This window comes from Mustela erminea, chromosome 20 (genome assembly GCF_009829155.1).
Source record: "Mustela erminea isolate mMusErm1 chromosome 20, mMusErm1.Pri, whole genome shotgun sequence".
Taxonomy (NCBI): Eukaryota; Metazoa; Chordata; class Mammalia; order Carnivora; family Mustelidae; genus Mustela; species Mustela erminea.
In genome coordinates, this window is record NC_045633.1 from 7540599 (window position 1) to 7556616 (window position 16018).

At 37.6% G+C, this 16018-nt stretch overlaps 1 protein-coding gene and 1 pseudogene across 4 annotated transcripts in view; both read right to left on the minus strand.

Annotated features, from left to right (window-relative positions):
• The window catches only part of LOC116581395 (ATP-binding cassette sub-family A member 3-like), a 150842-nt gene that overhangs the window by 64596 nt on the left and 70228 nt on the right, over window positions 1-16018 (minus strand). For all 4 annotated transcript variants that reach the window (XM_032328564.1, XM_032328563.1, XM_032328561.1 and 1 more), the window contains 5 exons: window positions 12701-12830; window positions 5244-5398; window positions 4846-5001; window positions 4330-4540; window positions 2216-2366 (listed from right to left, as the gene is read on the minus strand). In XM_032328564.1, coding sequence (XP_032184455.1) covers window positions 2216-2366; window positions 4330-4540; window positions 4846-5001; window positions 5244-5398; window positions 12701-12830 — 803 coding nt within the window. The remainder of the gene's footprint in view (window positions 1-2215; window positions 2367-4329; window positions 4541-4845; window positions 5002-5243; window positions 5399-12700; window positions 12831-16018) is intronic.
• On the minus strand, window positions 1489-2015 carry LOC116580967 (annotated as a pseudogene).

Consider the following 16018-nt stretch of genomic DNA (forward strand, 5'->3'; position numbering starts at 1 on the left):
ATTTGAGAGAGAGAGAGAGAGAGAGAGCATGAGAGGGGAGAAGGTCAGAGGGAGAGGCAGACTCCCTGTGGAGCTGAGAGTCCAATGCAGGACTTGATCCTTGGACTCCGGGATCATGACCTGAGCCGAAGGCAGTGGTTTAACCATCTGAGACACTCAGGTGCCCCATCTTCTAGCAGTTTTATAGGTTTTCATTTCACATTTAGACCTACGATCCATTTTGAGTTACTTTTGTGAAGGGTGTTAAGATACGTGTCTTACTAACTTTTTTGCGTATGGATGTCCAGTGGTTCTAGTACCATTTGCTGAAGATACAATCTTTTTTCCACTGTATTGCCTTTGCTTTTTTGACAAAGATCAGTTGCCTATACTGATGTTGGGTCTATTTCTGGACATGTTTCTGTTCCATTGATTTATTTTTCTATTCTCTCACTAATATCATACTGTCATGATTATGGCAGATTTATAACAAGTCTTGAAACTGGTGAGTGTCAGTCCTCCAACTGTTCTCCTTCAATACTGTGTTGCCTGCCTTTTACCTCTCCATAAACTTTAGAATCAATTTGTTGATATCTATCAAATAATTTATTGAGATTTTGATTTAGATTGCATTGAATGACGGAGTGACTGTATGGCTCAGTCAGTTGAGGGTCTGACTCTTGATCTCAGCTCAGAATTTGATCTTAGGTTTGTGAGTCTGAGCTCCATGCTGGGCATGGAGCATACTTAAAAAGAAAAAAAAAAAAACGGACTGCACTGAATTATAGAGCGAACTGGGAAAAACAGACATCTGACAATATTGACAGTAATCTGACATCTATACATAAACATAAAATATCTTGTTTTTTAGTTTTTTTATTTCATTCATCCAAGTTTGATAGTTTTCCTCATATAGAGCTTGCATATATTTGGTAGACTTATACCTAAGCATTTCATTTTTGGAGGTGCTAAATTTAGAACTGTGTTTATAATTTCAAATTACACTTATTCATTGCTAATATATAGGAAAGTGACTTACTTTTGCATATTAACTTTGTATACTGAATCTTTGCTTTAATCACTTATTAATTCCAGAAGTTTGGGGGGGTTTTTTTGGTCAATTCTTTCAGACATTTTGTATAAGATGATCATATCATCTGTAAACAAAGGCAGTTTTATTTCTTCTTTCCCAATCTACATACATTTCCTTGTCTTTTCTTATCACATTAGCTAGGACTTTCAGCATGATGTTGAGAGAGGTGGTGAGAGAGGACTTCCTTGCTTTGTTCCTGCTATTAATGGGAAAGCTTCAAGTTTCTCACCATTGAGCATGATGTTAGCTACAGGCTTTTTGTAGATATTCCTTATCCAGTTGAAGAAGTTCCCCTCTACTTTTCTTTTGAGAATGCCAACAAGCTTGCTTTAAAGGAATATGAAGCTAGTAATTACATCTTGCAAGAAGATGAAGTTGGCCTGGTCCTGGAAGTTTATGGTAAGTTTCCTCTTCCCTTAGTTTCTGGTCTTTGTTGTTTGCCTCGCTTTGGCAATGGCACAGTCCCAATTTCCATATGAAACTTCTGATGTAGAGCTGTGCACCATCATTCACACTATAAGACCCTAATATGTAGACAGAACCAAAAGGTCTAACAGCACTGTACAGTGTATATGTATGTATATACATAGCCACTCTATCTGCAAGACATTGTAATGGAAAGTTATGGGCAAAATTAGATCTAAAGTTGGAAGCTGCTTCTCTTGCAATGTCTGCTAAGGAATAAGCATCTGCCAACAAATCTGCCAGTGTCATTCCAAAAGCCGACCAACATTAAAAAGTCATTCATTGGAACCCTTTTGTATAGCTGAGAAAGGACTAGCTTTTCTACCCCAAAGATGACACCATTTTTACATCTGATTCCAATAGCTATACTACTATTCACAGCCTTAACAGCATATACAACTTGAAAAACTCTTCCATCAGGACAGAATGTAGAGGCTGACAATTTATACCCTGCCCCAACTGAGCTCACTGTGCTGAAACTTCTGGGGCTTCAAAGCCCACTGAAGCTGAAGACTAGTAATAGGCTCTCTCACCGGGTGCCCTGGAAAGTAAACTGACTATTACTTGTCAAGTGGCAATGAGAAATAATCTGCTTGCCAAGCCCAAGAAAACCCGGAAAAGCAATAGTTATTTCTGGTAACCCAAAATCACTTATCTGAGATTTTTCTGGATCCGTACCTGTGTGTGTACTTTTTGGGTAAGATAAATGATAATTCAGCTGCAACATCGCTCTCCAATCTGGCCTCAGGTATATGTTGATCAATCACTTCAATAACTTCTTCAACATTACAGTGAGGTTCCTTCACCACAATTATGTGGTATCCCACACCTGAAAACAACCATTTAAAAATCAAAATTTTAAAAAGGTAACCTTCCAAATTAAACAACCCCCCCCATAAAAAACAGGCTCTTGCCTGTTAAAAATATCATTTTTTTTTAAGAGGAATCATGTTTGTGCTTAAGAGCAAATGGATTTCAAATTACCTTCAATCCATTCCTCTTAGACAGTCCCTGACTCTTTAACCTTTGGGTATATAGGTTTTTTACTCTGACCACAATTTAAACTTGTTAAAGTTTTATTGTTATATATCTTTTTTATTTGGATTTTCTTCCTTCCATCATTCTTTAAATACTTAATGCTTACTCACCACTTTTCAGACACATGTCAAAGTTTCAGACACATGTCATTCATGTTAATGAACGAAAACTGTAAAATTTTACCTTACTGTACTAGGAGGTCTTCACTTTGTCATATGAAAACAGGCTATATGGACTTCTAACACCAAGTCTGCCTGATACCTTTGGAATTTTATACACACGCTCACGTTCATGTGCACACATGTGTGTATAGGTATACACACATATTCATTTTTCTGGTCTTGTTGCTCTTATTATTTTATAATTCATCACATTAAGGTGGCTTACGGTTAAATCCTAGAATGGAGCTTTGAAATCCACTATTTCTAACTTCTTCTTATATATACATGTGTACATCTAATGAAAACCACTCTTGTTTTTTTTCAATGCCCTTCCATTTTCTATCCCTAACCATCACACTTAATTTCTTATTGATCCTCCCAAAAAACCTTACGATCCAGGCTGACTTACTCATTGTTCTAGGGGTAATATAGTCACTTGCTTTCATTTACTTATCCAACTTCCTTAAAAATCACGTTCTTTTCTCCATTGCCTTTAAAGAGCCTGCAACTAAAGACATTCTATGGATAATCAATATACTTGAGTAACACTTTTGTGTCTATAACTAACCTACTATGGGTATATCTATTTCTATATCCTCGTCTGTTAGTACAAAAGCATTCAACAATATGAGTCCCTCTCTTTCTGACATTCACCAAACTGACTATTTAAACCCAACATCTTCTTGCATGGGAAGTAGTAGCATATGAGAGTACAAAGCATGGGTTTTGGTGCCAGAGGGACCCATAGGTCCACTTACTCACATGGTTTGAATACATTACCTAGTAAAAGCTCCAGTGTTCTGCTTCATTAAAATGGTGATTTCATAAAGATTAGATGAGATAATGTGTGTAAATATGAATATAGTAACTTACCTATAATATATGTGATTGGATGAATGAATTCAAATACTGAATTCATGATTAAAGGAACACCATGTTTAACTATTCTCATGTTTCCTCCCAATTTTGAAGCACTCACTGCTTTGAGCCATGTAATTATGTAGGTTTTTATATTGTTCATTTTCATTTTACTAGTTTCACTGACTAACCAGACTGTATTTATCAAAGTCAAGATAATTTTATTCCATTGTTCATTTTCTGTTCAGTAAATTCTTATTGATCAACTGCCACATCTCAGGAATATTATTCATGAAAATAAACCTGAAAGTATTTAACTCATTATACTGGGAGTTTGATATTGATTTTATTGGAAAGGGTAAGAAATATCTAGTCACTGATTTTTTCCTCTCCAAGCCATGAATATATGTACCAAATCCTTCAGAAGAATTACCTTACTCCTGCAACAAATTAACATTTCAGTAGAAGCTATATGAAAGAAATAAACATGACCTTTGTGGGGTCAAAAAAGAATATTTTCCAAGTTAGAATATACTTGTTAAGTAATAATGGGAAGTAATCAACTAGATAGGAACTGTCTAAATTACAAAGAGTTGATTTAAATAGTTTAGATCTAACATAATAGGACACAGGAAGCTTTTGAAGACCTGTGTAGAGCGACAAAAAATTGTAATAATCATGTTAGAATAATATAATTAAGCCATTAGCATCCAAACAATGATCAGAGAGAGAGACCGTATATTCTTTTCAGGAAAATTGAAGAGCCACAACACTGAAGGGATCCCTTGACCATGATGGCTATACGGTCACCCAGGACATCAGCTTCATCCATGTGATGGGTGGTGAGTAAGATGGTACGATCATATCTATACTGCTCAAGGACACTCCAGGTGAATCTTCTCGAAACTGGGTCCATGCCAGATGTTGGCTCATCAAGTATCACCACCTGAAGACCAAAAGAACAATTCATGATCCATGCTGTGTCCCTTATGGGATAACTTACTGTTTGTGGGGTGCCTATGTAAGTTAAGATACAAAAGCTACACTACATTATATTAAGAACTCTGCAAAATTAATAATAATCTCAAAACCCATAATCACATTACACCACCAGGTCAATAATGGGAACCCCCTCTGCTTATCATTTCAGAAGTTCCTTTTAGAAAGTTAGATTCATATCAGCTCTTAGGTTTGTGTCAGGTGAATTTCATTTATCAGCTGGAGCAGGGACTCATGTTAACCATCCTTTACCTTGGAGCCTCCTATAAGTGCTATAATGATAGAGAGTTTGCGCTTCATTCCTCCACTCAGTGACTGTGCAAGTGCATCACGCTTTTCCAGCAGATCAAAAGAAGTCAGCACGTTATTAACTTCTGTGGCACGTATCTCTGGAGGTACTCCTTTTATCTAGAAAGAGAGGACCAGAGTTTACAAGGTGCTTCCAACTTTATGCTTAAAAAAATTCTTATATCAGAACTTCTCTTACACAGTTATCTATATATAAGACAATTCTTTATCCTTTTGTTTTTTCCTTTATGGTAAAAGAACAATGCCAAAAACGCTTCCACTAAATTAGGGTAAGGATGTTGATCCTTGGTCACACTGCCTGAAGCATATGAGTGGAGGAAAAGAACATCACTCTGACTCACCACACAGTAGAAATAGAGATGTTCTGATACTGTCAATTCTGAAAACAATATGTCATCCTGGGGGCAAAAGCCCAAGTCATTCCTGATGTGAACCATGTCTTTTGAGATATCATATCCACTAATATACACCTTTCCACTTGTAGGAAGAGTCAAACCTGGAATTAAGCAGAAGACATCACAGAAGCTTAGCTTCTGTGAGAGAACCTGACAACTGTCCATTAGCACCTAAACTTCAGTCTACTCTAGGATTACTAAAAAAAGTTATCAGAGTCTTCTACAGAAGAAACAGTCTGGTAAATACAAATTTTTTAAATAAAATTTTTTTAAATAAATTTTTTTAAAATTTATTTATTTATTTTCAGAAAAACAATATTCATTATTTTTTCACCACACCCAGTGCTCTATGCAATCCGTGCCCTCCATAATACCCACCACCCGGTACCCCAACCTCCCACCACCCCGCCACTTCAAACCCCTTAGATTGTTTTTCAGAGTCCATAGTCTCTCATGATTCACCTCCCCTTCCAATTTACCCCAACTCCCTTCTTCTCTCTAATAACCCTTGTCCTCCATGATATTTGTTATGCTCCACAAATAAGTGAAACCATATGATAATTGACTCTCTCTGCTGACTTATTTCACTCAGCATAATCTCTTCTAGTCCCGTCCATGTTGCTACAAAAGTTGGGTATTCATCCTTTCTGATGGAGACATAATACTCCCTAGTGTATATGGACCACATCTTCCTTATCCATTCGTCCGTTGAAGGGCATCTTGGTTCTTTCCATAGTTTGGCGACCGTGGCCATTGCTGCTATAAACATTGGGGTACAGATGGCCCTTCTTTTCACAACATCTGTATCTTTGGGGTAAATACCCAGGAGTGCAATTCCAGGGTCATAGGAAAGTTCTATTTTTAATTTCTTGAGGAATCTCCACACTGTTCTCCAAAGAGGCTGCACCAACTTGCATTCCCACCAACAGTGTAAGAGGGTTCCCCTTTCTCCACATCCTCTCCAACACATGTGTTTCCTGTTTTGTTAATTTTGGCCATTCTAACTGGTGTAAGGTGATATTTCAATGTGGTTTTAATTTGAATCTCCCTGAGGGCTAATGATGATGAACATTTTTTCATGTGTCTGATAGCCATTTGTATGTCTTGATTAGAGAAATGTCTGTTCATATCTTCTTCCCCTTTTTTGATATGTTTGCCTGTTTCATGTGTGTTGAGTTTGAGGAGTTCATTATAGATCCTGGATATTAACCTTTTGTCTGTATTGTCATTTGCAAATATCTTCTCCCATTCCGTGGGTTGCCTCTTTGTTTTGTTGACTGTTTCCTTTGCTGTGCAGAAGCTTTTGATTTTGATGAAGTCCCAAAAGTTTATTTTCACTTTTGTTTCCTTTGCCTTTGGAGACATATCTTGAAAGAAGTTGCTGTGGCTGATATCGAAGAGATTACTGCCTATGTTCTCCTCTAGGATTCTGATGGATTCCTGTCTCACATTGAGGTCTTTTATCCATTTTGAGTTTATCTTTGTGTACGGTGTAAGAGAATGGTCGAGTTTCATTCTTCTACTTATAGCTGTCCAGTTTTCCCAGCACCATTTATTGAAGAGACTGTCTTTTTTCCACTGTATATTTTTTCCTGTTTTGTCGAAGATTAATTGACCAGAGTTGAGGGTCCATATATGGGCTCTCTACTCTGTTCCACTGGTCTATATGTCTGTTTTTATGCCAGTACCATGCTGTCCTGGTGATTTTTTTTTAAATGAAAAATTCAGAATGTAGGCCCCCTACCCTCTAGAAGTTAAAATTTTGTTGGAAGATAAAACATAATCATGTGTAATAGTCTAAAAATATTTGTATAACATTTATGCATAGATGGCAACTGGGCCACTTTTCTGGTGAAACAGTTGGATAATATACTAAATATAGTTACAAAACTCCTTCTTAAGTTCTACAACTCAATAATTCCATTCTAAGGGGCACTTAAAGTGGTTGAGCACTGGACTCTTGGTTTTGGCTCTGATCTGATCTCAGGGTCATGGGATCGAGCCCCGTGCTGAGCTTCCTGCTCAGCATGGAGTCTGCTTGTGTTTCTCTTTTCTTCCCACCACATGCTCTCTCTCTAAAATAAATAAAATAGATCTTTAAAAAAAAAATCCACTTTAAAAAGTACACTCCGAGGGGCACCTGGGTGGCTCTGTCAATTAAGCAACCAGCTCTTGATTTCAGCCCGGGTCATGATCTCGGGATTGTGAGGCTAAGCCCTGTGTGGGGCTCTGCACCCAGCATGTAGTTTGTTGAGATTCTCTTTCTCCCACTGCCCCTCCCCAACAACGCTCTAAAAAAAATAAATAATAATTTATTATTATAAACAGAACAGTGTGGAGATTCCTCAAGAAATTAAAAATAGAACTTTCCTATGACCCTGGAATTGCACTCCTGGGTATTTACGCCAAAGATACAGATGTTGTGAAAAGAAGGGCCATCTGTATCCCAATGTTTATAGCAGCAATGGCCACGGTCGCCAAACTATGGAAAGAACCAAGATGCCCTTCAACGGACGAATGGATAAGGAAGATGTGGTCCATATACACTAGGGAGTATTATGCCTCCATCAGAAAGGACGAATACCCAACTTTTGTAGCAACATGGACGGGACTAGAAGAGATTATGCTGAGTGAAATAAGTCAGCAGAGAGAGTCAATTATCATATGGTTTCACTTATTTGTGGAGCATAACAAATATGGAGGACAAGGGGTGTTAGAGAGGAGAAGGGAGCTGGGGTAAATTGGAAGGGGAGGTGAATCATGAGAGACTATGGACCCTGAAAAACAATCTAAGGGGTGTGAAGTGGCGGGGGTGTGGAAGGTTGGGGTACCGGGGGGTGGGTATTATAGAGGGCACGGATTGTATGGAGCACTGGGTGTGGTGAAAAAATAATGAATACTGTTTTTCTGAAAATAAATAAATTGAAAAAAATTTTTTTTAAAAAGGATATGAACCATGTGATCCTCTCAATAGATGGAGAAAAAGCATTTGACAAAGTATAGCACCCATTCTTGATAAAAACCTTAAATAAAGTAGAAATAGAGGGAATATACCTCAACATCATAAAGGGCATAGATGAAAGACCCACAACAAATATTATCCTCAGAACTTTTCCCTCTGTGGTCAGGAACAAGAAAAGGATATCCTCCCTCACCACTGTTATTTAACAAAGAACTGGAAGTACTAGCCTCAGCAATCAGACAACAGAAATAAAAGGAATCCAAATTGGTAAAGAAGAAGTCAAACTTTCTCTATTTGTAGATGCCATGATACTCTTTGCAGAAAAACAAAAATATTACACCAAAAAGTTGCTAGAACTGATACCGAAATTCAGGAAAGTCATACAATACAAAATCAACATACAGAAATCTGTTGCATTTCTATACCTGAATAATGAAGCAGAAGGAAGAGAAATCAAGGAATCAATCCCATTTACAACTGCAACAGAAACAATAAGATACCTAGGAATAAACCTAACCAAACAGGGAAAAGATCTATACTCTGAAAACTAGAGAACACTTATGAAAGAAATTGAAGAGGACACAAAGAAATGGAATAGCATTCCATGCTAATGGATTGAAAGATTACCCATTGTTGAAATATCTATACTACCCAAGGCAATCCACATATTTAATGCAGTCCCTATCAAAATACAATAAGAATTTCTCACAGAACTAAAATAAACAATCCTAAAATTTGTATGGAATCACCAAAGACCAGAATAGCCAAAGCAATCTTGTAAAAGAAAAGAAAATCTGGAGGCATCAAATTCTGGACTTCAAGCTGTATTAAAATGCTGTAGTCATCAAGACAGTAGGATACTGGCACAAAAATAGACACATAGATCAGTGGAACAGAACAGAGAACCCAGAAATGAACTCACAACTGTATGGTCAACTAATCGTTGGCAATGCAGGAAAGGATAACCAATGGAAAGAAAGACAGTCTAACAAACGGCGTTGGGAAAACTGGACAGCAACATGCAGAAGAATGAAACTGGACCACTTTCTTACTCTATACACAAAAATAAACTCAAAATGGATGAAAGACCTAAATGTGAGACAGGAAACATTAAAATCCTGGAGGAGAACAAAGGCAGCAACCTCTATAACATCAGCCATAGCAACTTACTAGAGACATCTCCAGAGACAAGGGAAACAAAAGCAAAAATGAACTACTGGGACTTCATTAGGATAAAAAGCTTCTGCACAGTGAAGGAAATAATCAACAAAACTAAAAGGCAACCTTTGGAATAGGAAAAGATACTTGCAATGACATATTTGATAAAAAGGTTACTACCCAAAATCTATACAGAACTTACCAAATTCAACAAATTCAAAAAACAAATAAGCCAGTTAGGAAATGGGGAGAAGACATGAATAGACACTTTTCCAAAGAGGATAGCCAGATGGCTAACAGACATATGAAAAGATGTTCAACATCACCTGAGCATCCCAGGAAATGCAAATCAAAACCAAAATGAGATACCACCTCACACGTCTAAATGGCTAAAATAAACAACACAAGAAACAACTGATTTTGGTGAGGATGTGGACAAAGGGGAACCCTTTTACACTGTTGGTGGGAATGCAAACTGATGCAGCCACTCTGGAAAACAGTATGGTGGTGCCTCAAAAACATTAAAAATAGAACTACCTTACAACCCAGCAAGTGCTTACTAGGTATTTATCCAAAGGATACAAAAATACTGGTTTAAAGGAGTACATGTACCCTGATGTTTACAGCAGCATTATCAACAATAGCCAAACTGTGGAAAGAGCCCAAATGGCAATCAGCTGAAGAATGGGTATAGATGATGTGGCATATATGTACAACAGAATATTACTCAGTCACCAAAAAGAATGCCATTTGTAATGACCAGGATGGAGCTAGCGTGTATCTTGCTAAGTAAAATAAGTCAGAGAAAGACAATATATGATTTCACTTATGTGGAATTTAATAAATAAAACTGATGAAAATAGGGGAAGGGAAACAAAAAACTACACAGAATGAACTGAGGGCTGCTGGAGGGGAGGTAGGCTGAGGTTGTGTTAAATGAGTGATAGCTATTAGGAGGTCATTTTCTGTGATGAGCACTGGGTCTTATATGTAGTAAGGAATCACTGAATTCTACTCTTGAATCTAGTATTACACTATAGGTTAAGTGGAATTTAAATAAAATTTGAAAAATTAAATAAATAAATAAATGAACCTTAACTCCTTTTTAAAAACTCAAACACCTGGCTTATTAGTATACAATGATGACATGAATGAAATTACTGCCTCATCTGAAATCTATCAGTTGCTATGAATTACAAGTGGATCACTCGAGCAAAGTGAGACTCTTCTGGCATAGTAGTGAATTTCTCCAGCTTAACAGGCAATTGGATTACAGAGATGTATGCACATGTCAAAATTCAGCAAAACACACACACACACACACTCACAAAATTTAAGTGTTTCATCATAATAAGGTTTTACACAAAAGAAAATTATAGTTAATGATATTATCAAATTATTTAGTAAGAAGTATACTAACATCTAAAATTAATTTTGAGATGCCTAAAATTGGGATCAATAGACATGTGACAAGTGTGGCAAAATACAAAAATAGTAGAATCTAGTTGGTAGAGAAGGGTGCAAAATCTTTCATCTTGGATGAATGTTTGACATTTTTTTACTTAAATTCAATTAGCCAAGGGGAGCCTGGGTGGCTCAGTGGGTTAAAGCCTCTGCCTTCGCCTCAGGTCATGATCTCAGGGTCCTGGGATCGAGCCCCACATCGGGCTCTCTGCTCAGTGGGGAGCCTGCTTCCCCCTCTCTCTCTCTGCCTGCCTCTCTGCCTGCTTGTGATCTCTCTGTGTCAAATAAATAAATAAAATCTTTTTTAAAAACCAGGTGGTGGGTATTATAGAGGGCACGGATTGCATGGAGCACGGGGTGTGGTACAAAAATAATGAATACTGTTATGCTGGAAATAAAAATAAATAAATAAATAAATAAATAAATAAATAAATAAATAAAAATAAAATAGTTTGACTGCAAGTAAAAAAAAAAAAAAAAAAATTCAATTAGCCAAGGTACAGTACATCATTGGTTTCTAAGATAACGTTCAATGATTCATCAGTTCAGTATAACACCCAGTGCTCATCACATCATGTACCCTCGTTAATGCCATCACCCAGTTACCCTATCCCCTCACCTATATCCCTTTCTGAAACCCTTAGTTTCTCAGAATCAAGAGTCTCATATGGTTGGTCTCCCTCTCTGATTCCATTCCATTTTCCCCCCATCCCTATTGTCCTCTGCACTATTCTTCATGTTCCACATATGAGTGAAACCATATGATAATTATCTTTCTCTGACTGACTTTATTTCATTCAGCATAATACCCTCTAGTTCCATCCATGTCGATGTAAATGCTAGATATTCATCCTTTCTGATGGCTGAATAATATTCCATTGTACATATATGTACCACTTCTTCTTTATCAATTCATCCATTGAAGGACATCTTGGCTCCTTCTGCAGTTTGGCTATTGTGGACACTGCTGCTAGGGCTGTAGGGTGGCTCTATTTTTAACTTTTTGAGGAAGATCCATACTGTTTTCCAGAATAGCTGCACCAGCTTGGATTCCCACCAACAGCATAAGAGTGTTCCCCTTTCTCCATATCCTTGCCAATATTTGTTGTTTCCTATTTTGTTTGCCATTTTAACTGGTAAAAGGTGGTATCTCATTGTGGTTTTTATTTGTATTTCCCTGATGACGACTGATGTGGAGCATTTTTTCATGTGTCTATTGGCCACTTGTATGTCTTCTCTGGAGAAGTGTCTGTTCATGTCTTCCGCCCATTTTTGACTGGATTATTTGTTTTTTGGGTGTTGAGTTTGAGAAGTTCTTTATGGATCTTGGATACCAGCCCTTTATTTGTAATGTCATTTGCAAATATCTTCTCTCATTCTGTAGATTGCCTTTTAGTTTTGTTGATTGAAAAATTTTTAATATATATAATAATCCATTCATCAGAATATATATCAGATATTTTACAATGAAAACTATGTAAATTGAATTAGAATGATTTTCCTACAAAGGGGACAGGGGAATAAAAGTGAAAGTAAGACAAAAGAACAGGAAAGAATAAATGAGTAAGAATTGAAAATTAAAGGGCGTTTGCATTCACCAATGGGAATAATATATTATGAAGAAAAGGCATGTGAGATGCAAAAACAAATACTGATTTTTAAACTTTGTAACAAATGTTCTGCACTTTAAGAAGAGTGTGAATTAATCAACAACTGTGTATATAACTTAAATAACAATGATGTCAATGTCAAGAGGGTACACAGAAGCTTCAGAGTTTGATGTATGGTATCTGTGATCAGGGTGACCCTAAAAACTTACCTGTAAGAATCGATAAGGTGGTAGTCTTTCCTGCTCCATTAGGTCCCAGAAGAATAGTGATTTGACCCTCATATACATTGAAAGTTAAGTTTTTTACTGCTACGATGGTATCCTTCTCCACTGTGAATTCCTGTGAAAATTTTTAAAAAGTACTAGCTTTCTGTTTATTATTACTGCTTATAAAGGGCAGGTATGTCTATCAACTATCTAGAAAAGGACAAAATGACAGAACATTAATCTCAAAAGAAGAAAAAGCCAAAGCATTAAAAAGATAAAACTGAAAAATAAACAATATTTAAAGGCAATATATGCAGAGACCTTAAAAGTAGGTCTACAAAACTCCTCATCTCAGTCAGTCCCACTTCAGTCCATCTACTGTCCTGAGGCTGATAACACCACAGTCTGCTTCTCTATGTCTTCCTGCTAAGTTCTAGAACTTCATGGTGGACACACATTATACTTTCCTTGAGGTACTCCAAACACTACTCATTAGCATACCGGAAAATGTATTCCTCGTGCCACATTCCTTACCACAACCCACGTAGATATAAAGAGAGAAACCTGAGACTGACTTACCTTACACACTTCCTTCTGCCTCGTCTACTAAAACAAATCACTGCTAATCAATCCCTTCAGTCAACAAATATTTACTGTGGGCCCATACTTTGTGGCATACATTGTGTAAGGTACTATGAATACATTAATGAAGAAGACCAAAACAGCTCCTGCTCTCCTGACAGAAAAATTCCAGTAGAAGGAACACATAGAAATCAAAAACCTGTAAATGATTATCTATCGTAGTAACATTGGTAGATGGTGCTACTTTGTATAAAATAGTCAAGTAAAGCTCCTTGAAGTCATATAGCTTTTCTGATTAGGTTCGGAGGTATAATTTAGGGATTCATCTGTTGCATATAACACCTAGTGCTCATTACAACCAGTACCCTATCCAGTTATTCCATCCCCCACCCCATGTCCCCTCCAGCAGCCCTCAGTTTGTTTCTTAGAGTTCAGCATCTCTTCTGGTTTGCCTCTCTCTCAATTTTCATCCTATTTTATTTTTCCTTCATTTCCTCTATGTTTATCTGTTTTGTTTCCTAAATTTCACATATGAATGACATCATATGGTATTTGTCTTTCTCTGACTTACTTCACTTAACATAATACCCTCTAGTTTCATCCATGACATTGCAAATGGCAAGATTTCATTCTTTTATATGGCTGAGTAAAATTCCAGTGTGTGTGTGTGTGTGTGTGTGTGTGTGTGTGTGTGTGTCTAGGTGTGTATACACACACACACCACATGTATTTTGCCTTTTAGTTAACTGTTTCCTTGGCTGTGCAAAAGCTTCCTACCCTGATGAAGTCCTAATAGTTCATTTTTTAAAGTCTCTATTTTAAATTCTTTTCTTTATTTATTTTTTCAGTGTTCCAAGATTCAATGTTTATGCACACACCCAGTGCTCCATGCAATATGTGCCCTCCTTAATACCCACCACCAGGCCCTCCCAACCCTTACCCCCCTCCCCTTCAAAACCCTCAGATTGTTTCTCAGAGTCCACAGTCTCTCATGCTTCATCACCCCCTTCGATTTCCCAACTCACTTCTCCTCTCCTTCTCCCAGTGTCCTCTGTTATTCCTTATGCTCCACAAGTAAGTGAAACCATATGATAATTGACTCTGTTTGACTTATTTCACTCAGCATAATCTCCTCCAGTCCTGTCCATGTTGATACAAAAGTTGGGTATTCATCCTTTCTGATGGAGGCATAAAACTCTATCATATATATGGACCATATCTTCTTTATCCATTCGTCTGCTGAAGGGCATCTTGGCTCTTTCCACAGTCTGGCAACTGTGGCCATTGCTGCTATGAACATTGGGGTAAAGACGGCCCTTCTGTTCACTACATCTGTATCTTTGGGGTAAATTTAAAAATTTTTTTATTATGTTCAGTTCATTTTTGCTTTTGTTTCCCTTGCCTTTGGAGATGTGTCCAGCAGGCAGGAAGGAAAAGGATTTTTACTTTACTTGTGGGAGTGTATGATACTGGGCCTGGGTAGTATTCTGAGTGCTTTTATGTATTCCCCAGACTAATCACCTCTGAGAGCAGACAGAGTCTGTGGGCGGCCACCACGGCCTGGGTCCAGCAGAGACTCCAAGCCAATGCAGGCCAGTAGGAGGAGTGGAAAAGTGTTTTGCTGGTAAAAGGGGAAGGTCCGATGAAAAGTCATTGCGGTGAGGGAGAAGAGGTTGCTTCCTGTGTTCTCTTCTGGAATTTTGATGGATTCCTGTCTCATATTTAGGTCTTTCATCCATTTTATTTTATTTTATTTTTTTGTATGGTGTAGGAAGTGCTTCAGTTTCATTCTTCGGCATGTGTCTCATTTTCCCAACACCATTTGTTGAAAAGACTGCCTTCTTTCCATTGGATATCATTTCCTGCTTTGTTGAAGATTAGTTGGCCATAGAGCTGAGGGTCCATTTCTGGGCTCTCTATTCTGTTCCATTGATCTATGTGTCTGTTTTTGTGTCATTACATACTCTCTTGATGATTACAGCTTTGCAATACAGCTTGAAGTCCAGAATTTCATACCTTCAGCTCTGCTTTTCTTTTTCAGGATTGCTTTGGCTATTCGGGTCTTTTCCAGTTCCATACAAATTTTAGGATTGTTTGTTCTAGTGCTGTGAAAAAAACGCTGATGGTGTTTTGATAGGGATTGCACTGAATTTGTAGACTGCTTTGGGTAGCACAGATATTTTAACATGTGTTCTTCCAATCTATGAGCATGGAATGGTTTTCCATTTTTTGTGTCTTCCTCAATTTCTTTCATAAGTGTTCTCCAGGGGTGCCTGGTGGCTCAGTTGTTAAGCAACTGCCTTTGGCTCATGTCATGACCCCAAGGTCCTAGATCAGACCCCACATCAGGCACCCTGCTCAGTGCTTGCCCCTCTCCTTCTGCCTGCCACTCGCCTTGCTTATGCTCGCGCTCTCTCTCTCTCTGTCAAATAAGTAAATAAAATCTTTAAAAAAATAAGCGTTCTCCAGTTTTCAGAGTACAGATCTTTTACCTGTTTGATTAGGTTTATTCCCAGGTCTCTTACTGGTTTTTGTGCAAATGAAAATGGGATCAATTCCTTGATTTCTCTTTCTTCTGCCTCATTGTTAGTGAATAGAAATGTAACTAACTGTTGTGCATCGATTTATATCCTGTGGCTCTGCTGAATTCCTGTATCGGTTCTAGCAATTTTGGGGTGGAATCTTTTAGGTTTTCTACACGGAGTATCATGTTGTCTACAAAGAGTGAGTCTGACTTCT